This window comes from Neoarius graeffei, chromosome 25 (genome assembly GCF_027579695.1).
Source record: "Neoarius graeffei isolate fNeoGra1 chromosome 25, fNeoGra1.pri, whole genome shotgun sequence".
In the NCBI taxonomy this organism is placed as follows: Eukaryota; Metazoa; Chordata; class Actinopteri; order Siluriformes; family Ariidae; genus Neoarius; species Neoarius graeffei.
In genome coordinates, this window is record NC_083593.1 from 9915488 (window position 1) to 9933194 (window position 17707).

At 42.1% G+C, this 17707-nt stretch overlaps 1 protein-coding gene across 1 annotated transcript in view; it reads left to right on the plus strand.

Annotated features, from left to right (window-relative positions):
• The window catches only part of cntnap3 (contactin associated protein family member 3), a 332581-nt gene extending 315078 nt beyond the window's left edge, over positions 1-17503 (plus strand). The window contains exons 23-25 of the mRNA XM_060909607.1: positions 7744-7962; positions 10532-10597; positions 17307-17503. Coding sequence (XP_060765590.1) covers positions 7744-7962; positions 10532-10597; positions 17307-17503 — 482 coding nt within the window. The remainder of the gene's footprint in view (positions 1-7743; positions 7963-10531; positions 10598-17306) is intronic.
• The last annotated feature ends 204 nt before the right edge of the window (positions 17504-17707 follow it).

A 17707-nucleotide genomic window follows, 5' to 3' on the forward strand; every position in this document is an offset into this window, starting at 1 on the left:
TTGCTGTGAGGCGACAGCGCTAACCACTACACCACCGTGCCACCCATGTTGTATATGTTAATCAAATAATTTGGATGCATGTTCTTTCTTCTTAACAGAAAATGAACAGCAGTAGATTTCACACTCACCGGCCACTTTAATATGAACTTGTTCTTGATTCTAAGGTTCCTGTTCTTGGCTGCAGGAGCGGAACCCAGTGTGCTCTTCTGCTGTTGCCTGCTGAAGAACTTAAATGAGCGTCTCCATGCACAATTTTCACAGCACGGCCAGCGAGCGTCTGATACGCCTAATAGCAGAACCTGGACCTGCTTTAGCAGTACTGTCAGACCTGAGTAAAACTATTATTCTTCAAAAACAGATCCAGACATCAAGGAAACACAATACCCTTCATTTTTGGGACATACAAAGTACAAAAACAGTGACATTTCAATCTAACAGTCAATAAGCCGACAGAGAAAACATGCAGGGTATTCTGCACAATTTAAAGGAGAACTGAAGTCATTTTTAAACTTGCTTTATTTCTTAATTAACGTGTTATTCAATGACGTTTTCGGTTTTAGTAACCTTATATCGTGACTCGTATTGGCAACTAATTGCAATTAAATATTATATTTATCGGCCTTTTCGGTTTTTAGCCGTGTTGAATTTAGTTCGTTTGGTCCACTGCAGGCGTCGCTTATCCGCGTGATCTTCACGAGACTTGTGCGAGACTTCGAAACGTCAAGTGTCAGCCAGGTGTCAGTGCCGCCATTTTGAAAACTGTTTTCCAAACGAAGTATTGCACAAAAATGAGTTTAAATGATGATTACTGCCTACTTTTTTCAAACTTTCCTGATTGCTATCAAAACAAACAAAACTTGATTACGTCAGCATTCGAAAGAGGGCTTGCGCGTCTTTTCACAACCCCTGTGTCCATATAAAATGTTATATTTAATTTCTTTCATTCTTTAATTTCTTTCATAATTTCATTATAATTATTATCTTCTAATTCTAATTTGGCCTCATTTTCTATCAAAATTTGCTTCAGAAATGAAAGGGTTACTGTCCTGAAAACATTGGAGCTATTCAGTGAGATTTTTTTGTTTGTTGTCTCGAGGCTGAGAAGAATTTAGAGCTAGTTAGGACTTCATTGCCAGGACAGAAGGCCATAAATGTATCACCGTAGGCCTTCTCGAAGGTCAATGCTAGTTTAACCGTGAGTCGGTGCCGTCGGCGCGGCAGTGAAGTAATCTTCCAGCCGGTGTATCATTCATCAGTAGTGTTAGTGAATGCTAATTAAGTGGTCAAGCTAGTGCTATCTATCAAGAGCAAACGGCACAGGCTAATGACCGAGAAACTAATACCCTGTCCACACTAGGGATTTTGTACCGATACGAAACTACTTTCGTACCGCAACACCTGTCCACACTAGCAACTATACCGGTACAGTATCGGTACTGTAGCGCTTCGCTGTAGTGTGGACAGATGAAGCAGCTCTGTATCGATACACATATAATGCGCAAGCGCAATGAACCATTCCTACTTCTTCCGGGTTATTCATACAATCCAATACGCCCGTGCTTTCCAGCTGTAAATAAAACGTCAAAATGGCTCAAAACGACCGTGGAGCTACATGGAGCAAAGAAAGGGGGGAGAAAGGGAGAGGGGGAGGGAGGGGGAGGGAGGGAGGGAGGGAGGGGGAAAGAGGGAGGAAGAAAGGTAGCCTGGGCCCGCCCATCCTAAGTGTGATGCAACACGGGGGGCTGTTGCGAACTTAGTCTGGCAAGGCAAGCTATCTCCAGCTCTTCCAAGCTCCTGAAAAATCGGGAGCCAATCAACTTTGAGCATCTCCAACGGCCCTGGGTAGAGGCGTGTTCAAGGCAGTGACGTAGCAGAACTGCGATCGGAAGCCATAGATTGTTTACAGAATCTATGCCGGAAGCGCTTCATTCACTAGAAACATTACGAACATGGAGCAGCAGCAAGCCTTTGACACAGCGGTAGATGCTGTACTGAAAGCATTCAACGGGAAGTTTCTCTCCATTTCTGCTCATGTTATTATCTTCCTCTTCAGCTCCTCCTTCTTCTTCCTGTTACTCAAGCAGTTTCCGTCGCATCACATACGTCAGAGGAAAGAGTGATGTGATTGGTTTAAGCTTCGTCACAGCCTTTTCTGGCTTCGACCAGTAGCAAACTGAGCCATTTCAGGGAGGCGGGTCAACCACGCCTTTGGGAAACGGTTGGGCTTAATATCTTTGCCAGACCAAATGCACGCAGAGCTTTGAAGTTGCGTTAGCCAGACTAGAAGAAAGGAGGAAGAGGGGAAAAGGGAGAGAAAGGGAGGGGAAGAGAAGGAAAGAGGGAGAAAGGGAGGGGAAGAGAAGGGAAGAGGGAGAAAGTGAGGAGGGAGAAAGGGAGATTCGTTTTCTTTGTTTCTTTCTCAACTGCCTCGCGCGTTTTATACGATTCGACTGAATAAATGACCACCAGACTGTACACTGACAACAAAAAGCACACACACGTTGTTTCATCCGCCATATTCTCGGAAGGAAGTTACTCGGTAACCACGGAAACATTTCACGCACGCACATTTCAACTACCATGAAAGAAAACCGCAAACATTTCTCGCTAGTGTGGACAGATGCACTAAACTGTACCGGTATACTTTGTATCGATACAGTTATACCACTTTCGTACCGGTATAAGTGTGAACACAGCATTCTTGCACGCTTGCTCCAGTATTTTTCACTCAGACTTAAGTCTTCATTTCCCTGTGTAATTTACTTCATTACTTTTAAAATCAACATCGACAGCTACATACAACGGAGTGACCTGGCAGCCTGCCGCTAATTCCTTGCAAAATCCTTAGCCCTGTTGCTCTTTTGGTGTCTGGCTACGTTTCAGCTGAGCTCAAGTCCCAGCTCTAATAGTAACGGTTTGCCACTGCTGAGGACTATTATACAGTAGTTCTTAGAATGCTGTTTTGAGGGACTTTTCTAGCTCCTACTTCAGGGTAGGTACTCTCCTAACACAAGAGTGACGTAAGTACTGTATCAGGGTCCAGACATTAGTGTGCATTGACTGGTTGAGCCAATGGAGCACAATCAACCACCATCTGTCTAAAACGTTAGCCGTGTAAACAACAGCGCTTAACGTTAGTGTTAAAAATGAAACACAGACAAATGAAGCTCCAGTGAACTCCAGGCTTTTTTGAGTCTATATCCGACAAAGGAAATACAATTCAATTTTGGCGCGTCCAAGCAAAATATAAAAATCTTAATTCAACGAAATGCTCGTCTATGTTTTTTGTTTGTTTGTTTTTTAAGCTATCATGTAAGAAAACCTGCTATAAAATAATAATCCACACTAACACATTAGGTAAACATATTTTAAGCAATCACCAACAATTTTTCACCACAAATTCACTCCTGATAATATAAAATAAAGAGTTTACTTTCAACATGACGTGAGCTCAGACATCCGGAAGGATCTCGGAGTCGAGCCGCTGCTCCTTCATGTTGAAAGGAGTCAGCTGAGGTGGTTCGGGCATCTGATTAGGATGCCTCCCGGGCACCTTCCTTTGGAGGTTTTCCAGGCACATCCAACTGGGAGGAGACCTCGGGGCAGACCCAGAACACGCTGGAGAGATTATATATCTCAACTGGCCTGGGAGTGCCTTGGGATCCCCTCAAGGACGCCTGGAATACCCTGCTTAGCCTGATGCCACCACAACCTGACTTCGGATAAGTGGAAGTAGATGGATGGATGGATGGATGGATGGACTATCAGCATGTAACACGTCCAGGTCCCCCATCTTCTACAGCGCAGTGAAATGATCCGTCTCTATTGAAACACACGACTGAAAAACGACACACAAATGCGGACAAGTTTAAATCCTAATGTTGCCAGTTCATGGACACGATGGACATTCGTATGAAAACAAACAACAAACTAATGACGTCATTATAGCAACCGTCGGCCAGCTTGCGTCACGTCAGTGTTTCTACTAGCGGTGTGAAGGCAAAGAGGGAAAAAAAGCCCTTGAAGTTATGTAGTTCTTGGGGGAGGGGGAAGCTCACCAATGGGTAGTTCGTCTCAATCAGTGCGTTTACATGCACATAGAGAAAATCGAATTTCTGCCGTAGCGCGACTGAAATCGAAGTTCTAAATGCCATGGAAACACCTTAGCTCGGCTGAAATCGAACCGAACTGGATTTCTCGTAATCGAGCTACGCGACCTAGATTATGCGATTGTAGCCGAGCTACTTAGTGCATGTAAACCCTATCGAGCTACGTAGTCGAGCTACTTACTTCAGCACTGCCCCTTCCGGAAGTGACGACTGACGAGACCACAAGCGGGAAACACGACAGCCTCGGTCGGCATGACAACAGTAGTAGCGTATTTGTGTGTGTGTGTGTGTGTGTGTGTGTGTGTGTGTGTGTGTGTGTCCAACATCTGAAGAATGTCAATAAAAACAAAACAATTGAACTTTTTGTGTGTTTATTAAGACATAAGTTAAATTGTAAGCAAAAAAAACGGAACTGATAACTTTGTTTATACTCTTGAATAGCTCTTCTTCATGACGACAACCGGAAGCCACCTGTGGCTCGGGTGCACAATGTACCTCACACAATAGCTCGATTTCCTTGTGTGCATGTAGGATTGGATTTCTCTGGCACCCCTGCTGGGACCCTTAGCTCGATTACCGACAGCAGCTCGATTTGGATGTGCATGTAAACGCACTGAATGAGTCCCGAGAACTGTTTGGTGCGAAAGCACTTGCTAACGCGGCTGTCCAACAAGAGCAGCCGGACACAAGAACAATCAGACCTCGCCAAATTTTAACACTAAAAAAAAACAAAACTACTGAGAGAGACAGAGAGAGAGCCCTTATCAAAAAGAAGTATACTTCAAGTTAATTTTATTAAGTATACTTAAATAAAGTTAAAGTATATTTCCTTAACTGTACCAAGTATACTGATATCAATGTACTTACGGTATACTTGTAAGTAAACTAATCTAATACTTCTTGGGACTAAATTGGCCCACTTTTATTTATAAAAAGTATACTTTCAGTCTAAGAGAAGTAAACTTTGAATATACAACTAGTATTTTTTTATTTTGTAATGCAAGTATACCACAAATAAACTTATATACTAATAGTTTAATAGTTCTATACAGTACTTGTAGTCCACTCTTTAGTTTACAAAAAGTGTACTTCATAGTATACTGGAAATATAATGAGTTTACTTGTTTAATACTTCTAGTCCACTTTTTAGTTTACTAAAGTATACTTTGTAGCATACTGGAAATATACTATTGGTTTATTCGTTACACACTTCTAGTCCGCTTTTTAGTTTATAAAAGTATACTTTATAGCATATTGGAAATATACTATTAGTTACTGGTTATATACATCTAGTCCACTTTTTAGTTTTGAAGTATACTGCAATTACCCTTCTAGGTACACTATTAGTTTTCTAGCCCGAACCCTTACCTCATGCACACTACCAGTAGACAACTTAAGTGTTTTGTACCTGAAGTTACAATGAAGTTATAAAGGTAAGAATTCACAAAATAGCAACAGATACTCAGGATTAAGAACATATTCATTTTCTTTAAAAATCAAAATTTAAAGCAACATTGTATTAAATGAGCCCTGTGATGACCTGGCGACTTGTCCAGGGTGTACCCCGCCTTTCGCCCGTAGTCAGCTGGGATAGGCTCCAGCTTGCCTGCGACCCTGTAGAACAGGATAAAGCGGCTACAGATAATGAGATGAGATTGTATTAAATGCCAAAGTATAAAAACATGGCAATGACAACTGAAATTGACATCCAAGCTCTAAAGAAAAATAAATAAATAAAATTAATTATCCCACTCAGCGTGTAGTGGTTAGCACTGTCGCCTCATAGCAAGAAGGTTCTGGGTTCGAGCCCAGTGGCTGACGGGAGGTGGAGTTTGCATGTTCTCCCCGTGTCCGCGTGGGTTTCCTCCGGGTGCTCCGGTTTCCCCCACAGTCCAAAGACATGCAGGTTAGGTTAACTGGTGACTCTAAATTGACCGTAGGTGTGAATGTGAGTGTGAATGGTTGTCTGTGTCTATGTGTCAGCCCTGTGATGACCTGGCGACTTGTCCAGGGTGTACCCCGCCTTTCGCCCGTAGTCAGCTGGGATCTGCTCCAGCTTGCCTTGCGACCCTGTACAGGATAAGCAGCTACAGATAATGGATGGATGGATCCCACTCAGGAGAATTTTTTTTTTAAATGTTGATGAAATTTGACTTGGGGTTTTTTTTTTGATGAAATTGTAAAAATTCAGATGTATTTTGGTGATGACGTACAATGACAGCCAGTATGATTCAAGTCTGTCACAATGTTCTCACTTTTGTTTTCAAATTTGTTGGCAAATAAAAGAAGAGAAATGTTTATCTGTCTCTTTGTGGGTTAATAACACTATTTTTTTCACGGTGCAGTTTCCATCAAATCCTGCGCTCTGATTGGCTGGCAAGCGGGTCCGTATCCTACGATACGGACCCCGGTTATGGACCCCGGTTACGGACCTCTGGCGACTCGCTCATTCACAACAACAGCAAACATAGTAGAATTTTTTTGTCAACATTTTTTTATAAGCTTTATTTATAAGATTATCAAAAATCTTATACATTTTTGCCAGCATTTCTCAGGAGAACAGCATTAATTTTACAGCATGGATAGCGATAACGACAGTGCTCACAGCGAACGCGAGTTTTACTAGCCTGAGGAAGAAGAAATAAAAGAGAACATTTCAGGAGAAAGCTAAAAACCTCTAACTGTTGCTAACGCCGAGCAAAAACATGGCTGAATCCTGAATGACTCAATTTTGTATAAATAGGGGACTACATAGGCGGCAAAATGTAGTTTTTTTCCTGCCATGGAAGTGCACTTGTATACCGAGGAGGAAGCAATTTGCATTACAGCCGTGAATGAGGATTCAAAATGGCGGCTCGGCTCGGTTTTCCCTTTCGGGCGCTCTCGTTTTCTGTTAGAATTTGGTAAAGAAAAAAATAAATATATTATTTACCAGCTTAAGGTTGGTCCGTATGGTGAAATACCGTGACCTCTGCCTTGAATACTGACCTCGGCCCAGAGGGCCTCGCTCAGTACTTTCAAGACCTCGGTCACGGTATTTCACCATACGGACCTCCCAGCTGGTAAATAACATATATGTACAGAAAAGATAAGTTTAAGTTCCGACACCGTTTACTCTTAAGCTGTTCCACCCCAGAGCTGACCACAAACTTATGGTACATGTACAGTAGGTTTAAAAGATGGGATTTAAAACATGCTGCCGTATATCACAAAGAAGCCAATATGTGTGAAAAAGAAGTATTTTATAGGCTACTATCAAAAGGATAAGCACACCTACAGGGCAAGTCCACTTAAACATAAGGCCTTTTAATACTTTATTACACTTTTGTTAAGTATATCTTGATCAAAAGTTTAAGTATAAGCTTTATATACTTAGACTTTTCTATATACTTTTCAGTATAAGCCAAGTATACTGATGTATAACTTAAGTACATCTCTGATAAGTAAATAAAAAAGTAAACTGAAAGCATACTCTCTTATTTTTTAGTTTAAGAGAAGTATACTAGAAGCACACTTGAATAAACTTCTTTTTTGTAAGGGAGAGAAATCAATGGATTTTTCTTGTAACTCCTTGTCATATAGTGACTATAGAATGAACTCCATGACGTGTGTGTGTGTGTTTATATATCCACAGAACATGATGAGCTGGATGCAGAGATAACTCGTCTGGCTTCTCAGGGCTTTACAGGCTGCCTGTCAGTGGTCCAGTTCAACTCCATCTCTCCTCTGAAAGCAGCGCTGCTTTATCCACACACCAGTCCTGTTATAGTCACAGGGACACTGACCGAGTCCAACTGCGGCTCGTCCTCGTCATCCAGTCCCTACGCAGCTGAAACCACCCACTCGCTCTCGGGTACAGCTTACCACATGACTCAGAGCTAAAGTTCCTCTCAACTCCATCCTCCTGCAGCCCCTTAAAGCTCAGGCCTCAGCTTCTGTCCGGGGTTTAAAAGTTTAAATGAGTTACACCTCGAAAGGCCTAACAGCATTTTGGAAGAGGAACCAAATAAACACAGCCTGTGCAGCAAAATGAGTTCTGAAAAACAATATCTCATCTCATCTCATTATCTGTAGCCGCTTTATCCTGTTCTACAGGGTCGCAGGCAAGCTGGAGCCTATCCCAGCTGACTACGGGCGAAAGGCGGGGTACACCCTGGACAAGTCGCCAGGTCATCACAGGGCTGACACATAGACACAGACAACCATTCACACTCACATTCACACCTACGGTCAATTTAGAGTCACCAGTTAACCTAACCTGCATGTCTTTGGACTGTGGGGGAAACCGGAGCACCCGGAGGAAACCCACGCGGACACGGGGAGAACATGCAAACTCCGCACAGAAAGGCCCTCGCCGGCCACGGGGCTCGAACCCGGACCTTCTCGCTGTGAGGCGACAGCGCTAACCACGCGTTGAGTGGTATATCAGATATATTCCATTCAGCTAGCATGACCACAACTGTACATACAGATGCCTCTTCTTTATAGGCATCAATTCAACTTTGTTTGCAGAGCCTTAATCAGCTGCTTAAAGGAGCCCAGGATTGGACAAGGGTTCAAGAGTCAGAGAATTTAATACAGTATTCTCTGGAATTGTTATTCTTATAATTCTGGACCTACCTTCTGTGTTGTAATAGTTCAATTAAGGACTAACGAGTTCTGAAACTCTACAAAACATCGAACATGTCTAAGCCTAAGGCGGCACGGTGGTGTAGTGGTTAGCACTGTCGCCTCACAGCGAGAAGGTCTGGGTTCGAGCCCCGTGGCCGGCGAGGGCCTTTCTGTGCGGAGTTTACATGTTCTCCCCGTGTGGGTTTCCTCCGGGTGCTCCGGTTTCCCCCACAGTCCAAAGACATGCAGGTTAGGTTAACTGGTGACTCTAAATTGACCGTAGATGTGAATGTGAGTGTGAATGGTTGTCTGTGTCTATGTGTCAGCCCTGTGATGACCTGGCGACTTGTCCAGGGTGTACCCCGCCTTTCGCCCGTAGTCAGCTGGGATAGGCTCCAGCTTGCCTGCAACCCTGTACATGGATGGATGGACATCTAATCCTGTAGTTCCTTTCACTTCCTTTCAAAATCAATTAAATAATGTGTACGAAAGTATACAACCACACTATTTTTTAGCACAAATGTCATTATAGATTTTTATTTTATGACGTCAGTACAAAAAATGTTTCAGTTTCTGAACATTACTTTGGAAAATCCAGCCCAAAATTCAATGTTCAATGAAGGCTGCTGGATTTTGTTGCAAAACTAAGAAGCAAGTGTGACAGGCAAACTCTCCAGAAGAACTGTGTCTGGTTCTGTAAGATGCTCAATAAAACCTACAGCTCATTTCCTGCTCGCTATAGTTTGTTTGTTTTTAATGTAGAAACATTTAATTTCATTACTTATGACGGCATCTCTGCTCTACAGCAGTTCCTTCCAAGTAATTTGGATGCCCAAACTTTTTTATGACTCAGTGTTAGTTATGGTAACAAAAACAAAACACTTGAGCCAGTAGAAGTTGATTGACATGAGGGTTAAATAACAGTTATTCCACGAAATCGAGTCGTACATGAGCTGATAGCCGACGAGGCACGTAGCACCGAGTCGGCTATAAGCCATGTACGACGAGACTGAGTGGAATAATTGTTTTATTCTATCCACACTCACTGGATTTTGAGAAACAGCATTTTTATTTTTATTTTTTGCAAATTCAATAAATAAATACTTCATACAAAACGTCCGACAAAATCATTTCCGCTTAGAATGTAAATAAACCGGCGAAATGACAGGAGCAATTTGTGAAAAATGCGACAATAATAATAATAATAATTCTTGAAAAAAATTTTTTTTTTAAATCTACGTTCTTACCATTAAACACTTTCATTCCATATTTTGTTGCTTTGTTTTGTTTTTTTGTATTTTGTTTTCAAGTAAAGTTTTTATTTCGTCCTCGGTTGGTTCAGCAACACGCGCCGTCATTTTGTTTTTCTTTACTCATGGTACCGTATATGAGCTGATATCCTAGTCGTAGAGTAGCCAATCAGAGTGTGCGATTGCTCATATCCAGTGAATGTGGAATGTAGAATAAAGGTATGCATTACAGTAAGAACCACTTCCATACAAACAGGAAGTACAGGTGCTTCTTTTGAGATTTGAGAAAAAGACACGGCATGGCAAAGTGTTTTTTTCCCCCCCTATAACACTCTAAAGTCTGTAGCTTCTTGAAAGCCTGCATGGTGATAATTAAATTAAGGCTCAGACTTGGCCAATCAGTTTATTAATCTGCATGTGAGAGAATTTAATTTGCATATTCTTTCTTCTCTCGGGTTTCCACTTTCGCGCTTTGCTGCCTCTGTGCTTTACCGCCTTGTGAATGCCGAGTATGATGCTCCTCTGTGTGTCTCTTCTTTCTGTTCTTTCCCTCTGCTGTAGACCACGTGGGCACTGTAGGAGAGCCCGTAGTCAATGCAATCAACGGCGACTCGGCTTTGATTGGAGGTAACAGCTGTCCTCAGGCACCTTTCTGGTTTTAAGTTGATGAGGAAAATGAGTGTTCCTTCACAGACGCTGATTCTGTTTGCTTTTTCTTTGCTGTCTGCCTTTAACACATCTACACTTCTTCTGGATTTTTCCATGGAGGACTCCTAACACTGCTCCTGCTGCAATGTTATCGACTCGAAACTGAAAGTTCCTTCGATTTTTCATTTATCACGGGCTCTACTTACAGATTAATATTTTTATATTTTTTGAAAGACGACGAGGTTAAACATCATTTAGGATCGGTCGGATTTTCTCCAACAGCAGCTCTGACGGTAGTTTTATCTGTTATTCAAATCACAGGTACACTTGTTTGAATGTTTTATCGTTTCTATAGTAACAGCTCGTTCACAGGGACGTATGGGGTTATGTAATAGATTTGTTGAAGGAGTCTCCAGTTTCAGATTATATTCAAATAACAGCAAAACATCATACTTTTATCCAAGTTATTCCACGAAATCGAGTCGTACGTGAGCTGATAGAGGACGAGGCGCGTAGCACCGAGTTGGCTGTAAGCCATGTACGACGAGATTGAGTGGAATAATTGTTTTATTCTATCCACATTCTCTGGATTTTGAGAAACAGAGCATTGTTATTTTTATTTTTTGCAAATTCGAGAAATAAAAACTTTATACAAAACGTCTGACAAAACAATTTCCGCTTAGAATGTAAATAACCCGGCGAAATGACAGGAGCAATTTGTGAAAAATGCAATAATAATAATAATAATTCTTGAAAAATAAAAAAGATAGGTTCTTACCATCGAATACTTTTATTCCATATTGTGTTGCTTTTTTTTTTTTGTATTTTTTGGGGTTTTGCTTTCGAGGAGTTTTTATTTCGTCCTCGGTTGGTTCAGTAACGCGCCGCCATTTTGTTTATCTCTATTCATGGTATATGAGCTGATATCCTAGTAGTAGAGTAGCCAATCAGAGTGTGCGATTCCTCATAGCCAGTGAATGTGGACAGAATAATTATGGTTATCCGTTTTCCCTCACCAGCCTCTCTCTCTCTCTCTTTTTACCTCTCTTTTAGTTAATAATAAAACAAATCCAGTTTGTTATATTATCAAGAAACTGTGTGTCGGAAAAATGAAAGCTACTGTTTTATGTTAAATGTAACCTGTTTATGTGTTGTGTTCACTTTCCAAGTACCTATGTAAGTTGTTACTATGGAAACAATAATCTAATAGAAGAAGCTGCTGTTATAGAAAATGATACCACAGCGTGGCCGAATGCTTGAATCTGATTGGTCAGAAGGTGTGCATTATTATTATTATTAATATCTCATCTCATCTCATTATCTCTAGCCGCTTTATCCTGTTCTACAGGGTCGCAGGCAAGCTGGAGCCTATCCCAGCTGACTACGGGCGAAAGGCGGGGTACACCCTGGACAAGTCGCCAGGTCATCACAGGGCTGACACATAGACACAGACAACCATTCACATTCACACCTACGGTCAATTTAGAGTCACCAGTTAACCTAACCTGCATGTCTTTGGACTGTGGGGGAAACCGGAGCACCCGGAGGAAACCCACGCGGACACGGGGAGAACATGCAAACTCCGCACAGAAAGGCCCTCGCCGGCCACGGGGCTCGAACCCGGACCTTCTTGCTGTGAGGCGACAGCGCTAACCACTACACCACCGTGCCGCCATTATTATTATCATTATTATTATTATATACACTCCTCACCGGCCACTTTAATAGGAACTTGTTCTTGATTCTAAGGTTCCTGTTCTTGGCTGCAGGAGTGGAACCCAATGTGTTGTTCTGCTGTTGCATGCTGAGATGCTTTTCTGCTCACCATGGTTGTAAAGAGTTGCTATGAGTTCCTATATCCTTCCTGGCAAAAAAGCTCGAACCAATCTGGCCATTTTCCTCTGATCTCTCTTACCAACAAGGTGTTTGTTTCCACCCACAGACCTGTCTCTCACTCAGCTCAGTGTTTTTTGCTTTTTGCACCATTCTGTGTAAACTCTAGAGACTGTTGTGTGTGAAAACCCCAGGAGATCAGCAGTTTCTGAAATACTCGAACCAGGACATCTGGCTCAAACCAGCACCCATGCCACAGTGAAAGTCAAATTTGAGAGACCACAATCTTTCCCGTTCTGATGTTTGAAGTGAACATTAAAGCTAGACTGGTTTTCAGATTTTTCAAGTTTAGGTCATAAAAAGAATTTTCCCCGACACCTGAAAGATACTGAATTTGAATCACAGACTTCCAATTTTATTACATTTTATAAATAGAGCAATTAATGAATTTAAGGCCACATGGCCCTAAATTCTCCGCTATTTTTCCCTGCTTCACCATGACCCAATTCAAGATACTACATCATGCATGACATGGTGGGCTTTCCTCGTTCGCGCAAGGCATTGTGGGATACAAATTTGAAACAGGAGAGAAAAATGGAGGACATGAGTGAGTGTGCGAATGAAACGTGAAAGACCGACGACAGTAACGGAAAGAAAGCGAGAAGAAAAGACGTTATGTTATATACGAAGGAAAGGAAACGCAGGACCAAACTAACAAATATCGGCGCTCAGCGAGCACCTCGGTGTGATCAGCTGTTCGTTTAGCGACAGAATGATGGAACTGTCAGTGCACGCTCAAAGGTCAACCTGCGCATGCGCACACACACAGACTTCCTCTGTCTGCTTGACTGCGCGAAGCGAGCGATTTCATGCACATTATTTCCTTGGGAATCCCCTCAAATTAAATAACTTCCCAGCCACAGAATGGCCTGGTATTTTGTGAGATATGACAGAAATAAACATATATCACAATGACCACATTTCAGACGGAACTAAATTTCACCGATTTGATGAAATCGAAAGGCCGTCTAGCTTTAACTGAAGCTCTTGATTCATAGCTGCATGGCTTTACGCATTGTGTTGTGTGTGGCTAATTAGATACCTGCATAAAACAGCAGGTGTGTGGTGGGTGTTAATAATAAAGCAGCCGGTGAGCGTAAAGGAAACATTGTCCTCATTGGTAAATCACTGTGTAATGCACTGCCCGGGGTATCACCACCCCGGCGTATGTTATTTTCATCTCACAGCACAGGTCTGTCGCTTCTTATTCTTTACTTTATCAACACCTCCTGACCAGTCCGAATGAAGAATTCAACAGCGCCATTGAACAGCACACAAACCACAGCTGTATTTTTATTTAACAGACACAAAGTTCTTAGGGACAGAAAAGTAATTAAACGTTTAAAGAAATTATTTGTGGATTTTTGGAACTTTTACAGCCATCTTCAAATATCCTCTTCTCAACCAGAGTAATGTGACATTAAAATAAGCTGAGACATACATACATATATATATATATATATATATATATATATATATCTCATCTCATTATCTCTAGCCGCTTTATCCTTCTACAGGGTCGCAGGCAAGTTGGAGCCTATCCCAGCTGACTACGGGCGAAAGGCGGGGTACACCCTGGACAAGTCGCCAGGTCATCACAGGGCTGACACATAGACACAGACAACCATTCACACTCACATTCACACCTACGCTCAATTTAGAGTCACCAGTTAACCTAACCTGCATGTCTTTGGACTGTGGGGGAAACCGGAGCACCCGGAGGAAACCCACGCGGACACGGGGAGAACATGCAAACTCCACACAGAAAGGCCCTCGCCAGCCACGGGGCTCGAACCCAGGACCTTCTTGCTGTGAGGCGACAGCGCTAACCACTACACCACCATATATATATATATATATATATTAGTGCTGTCAAGCGATTAAAATATTTAATCGCGATTAATGTCACGACTGTCATAGTTAACTCGCGATTAATCACAATTTAATCGCACATTTTTGTCACATGAAAAACCATTGTAATTCTCTTATCAGCATAAAAAAGTGAATGGGCTTGCTCACCGTTCGAACTACGGGGGTACTCGGGGGATCCGAGATCCCCTGAAACAGACATGAGATCCCTTGAAAACATGATTTGGGAAATGTTGGGGGGTCTCTAAAATATTGGCAAAATGATGTTTATTGACATAGCAATCGTGTGTAATGGGAAGCATTTGCATATCCGAAGTGAGCGCGCGATGGAGAGCCGCGCTCTGAGACAAGCGCAAGCACCCCCAAGGGAAAATAAGGGACCCCCAAAAAATATCGGCATAGTTCGAACACTGGTTGTACCAATGTTTTTTTTTTTTTATTGCAGAGCATAACACGTCTTGTCACAGCCACTGCAAAGTGGGGCTGGAGCCGCCGATGGGAAAACGAAACCTAAGCCGAGCACCGTGGCTCTTCGGGGGAGGGCAGAGGACTCTGGCTGTGCGGGGTGTGGCATCATGTCACAGGGCGTTAATCTCACGATAAAAAAATTATCGCCGTTAAAATTGAGTCAAGTTAACGCGTTAATAACGCGACATTTTTGACAGCACTAATATATATATATATATATATATATATATATATATATATATATATATATATATACACACACACATACACAGTACCTTGCAAAAGTATTCATCCCCCTTGGTGTTTGTCCTGTTTTGTCGCATTACAAGCTGGAATTAAAATGGATATTTGGAGGGTTAGCACCATTTGATTTACACAACATGCCGACCACTTTAAAGGTGCAAATTGTTTTATGGTGATTCAAACAATTATTAAGATGAAAAAACAGAAATCTGGAGTGTGCATAGGTATTCACCCCCTTTTTTATGAAACCCCGAAGTAAGAGCTGGTCCAATCAATTCACATTATAAATCACATAATTAGTTGATTAAGATCCACCTGTGTGCAATCAAAGTGTCACATGATCTGTCACATGATGTCTGTATAAATCAACCTGTTCTGGAAGGACCCCGACTCTGCAACACGACTAAGCAAGCAACATGAAAACCAAGGAGCCTCCAAACAGGTCAGAGACAAAGTTGTGGAGAAGTATAGATCAGGGTTGGGTTATAAAAAATATCCCAAACTTTGAATATCCCACGGAGCACCATTAAACCCATTAAAGCAAAATGGAAAGAATATGGCACCACTACAAACCTGACAAGAGAAGGCCGCCCACGAAAACTCACAGACCAGGCAAGGAGGGCATTAATCAGAGATGCAACAAAGACACCAAAGATAACACTGAAGGAGCTGCAAAGATCCACAGTGGAGATGGGAGTATCTGTCCATAGGACCACTTTAAGCTGTACACTCCACAGAGCGGGGCTTTATGGAAGAGTGGGCAGAAAAAATTACTTGCTTAAGAAAACACGTTTGGTGTTTGCCCAACAGCAAGCAGCAGACTCCCCAAACACATGGAAGAAGATTCTGTGGTCAAATGAGATGTGTGGCGCAAACCCAACACCCTGAGAACACCATTCCTACAGTGAAGCATGGTGGTGGCCGCATCATGCTGTGGGGATATTTTTCATCTGCAGGGACAGGACAGCTGGTCAGGACTGAAGGAAAGATGGATGGCACTAAATACAGGGCAATTCTGGAGGAAAACCTGTTTGAGTCGGCCAGAGGTTTGAGACTGGGACGAAGATTCACATTCCAGCAGGACAATGACCCTAAAGATACTGCTAAAGCTACACTGGAGTGGTTTAAAGGGAAACATTTACATATCTTGGAATGGCCTAGTCAAAGCCCAGACCTCAATCCAATTGAGAATCTGTGGTATAACTTGAAGATTGCTGTAGACCAACGCAACCCATCTAACTTGAATGAGTTGGAGCAGTTTTGCCTTGAGGAATGGGCAGAAATCTCAGTGGCTAGATGTGCTAAGCTAATAGAGACATACCCCAAGAGACTTGCAGCTGTAATTGTAGCAGAAGGTGGCTCTACAAAGTATTGACTTTGGGGGGGAATGCCTATGTACACTCTAGATTTCTGGTTTTTCGTCTTATTGTTTGTGTCACAATAAAACAACAATTTGCACCTTGAAAGTGGTAGGCATGTTACGTAAATCAAATGTTGCTAACCTCCCAAAAATCCATTTTAATTCCAGGTGGGCAAAACAGGACAAACACCAAGGGGGATGAATACTTTTTCAAGGCACTGTATATATATATATATATATATATATATATATATATATATATATATATATACACACACACAGGACATCTCTTTTGCCCTGTGTAATTACATACACACTGCTGAACAGAATGCAGTAAAAGATATGCTTGGGAAATATCTTTCACCTTCTGACAGGAAGTACAGCTGATCCTTTGTGAAATAATGATATTCGTACGCAGTACGCTCTCAAGTTAAAGGACCAAAATGAGTCACAACCTTCTTTGCTTAATTACATTAGTCGCCTGATTAGCCTAATTCCTGCCAAACTAGAATAAGACTCTATATTAAGATTCATATAAAATTCATAAAGACCTCATTACCCACTTTAAATGCCTGATCTCAGCGTGTGATCTCAGTGCACGTGACATTGACAGCTGTACCACGTGACTACGCATCACTCTCACACTCTACATATTTGATGACACTTTTGTAGCGCCGTTATTAAAAATATCACAGCGAGGCCATTCTGAGAAGACGCTCAGCCCATTGAAGGGAGATCTACAGTACTACAGGAGGTTTTATGGTTTTAATAAGATCACCAAGAGCACTGATGTGATGTCATGATCTACTGTATCTTGTTGCATATTGCGCTCATATTTCATTGTATATTTTCCAGGCGTCATCGCCGTCGTGATTTTTGTGATCCTCGCCTGCTTGGCTGTCATGGCGCGATTCTTCTACAGACGGAAAGAGACGTTTCAGACCCAGGACTCGAAGGGAGCCAAATCAATGGACAGTCCTGAAGCGGCGTTTAACGCTGACCCCAGTGCGCAGAGCGTAATCAGTGAAAGCCAAAAAGAGTACTTCATATGATCAATGATAAAGCCTTTCCTTTTCGTCATCATGAAACTTTTGGACTAATCCAGGATAGCGGAGGACAGAAAAGATGTTCTGCAAATGCATCAGTTGTGGTCTGAAAACGCTTCGATCAAGGCGTGATCGAGAACTCCCTATATATTTTTTTTTTTTTGTACATAGGCTGGAAAGTCCCCACATTTGCCACTAATAACCGTGTTT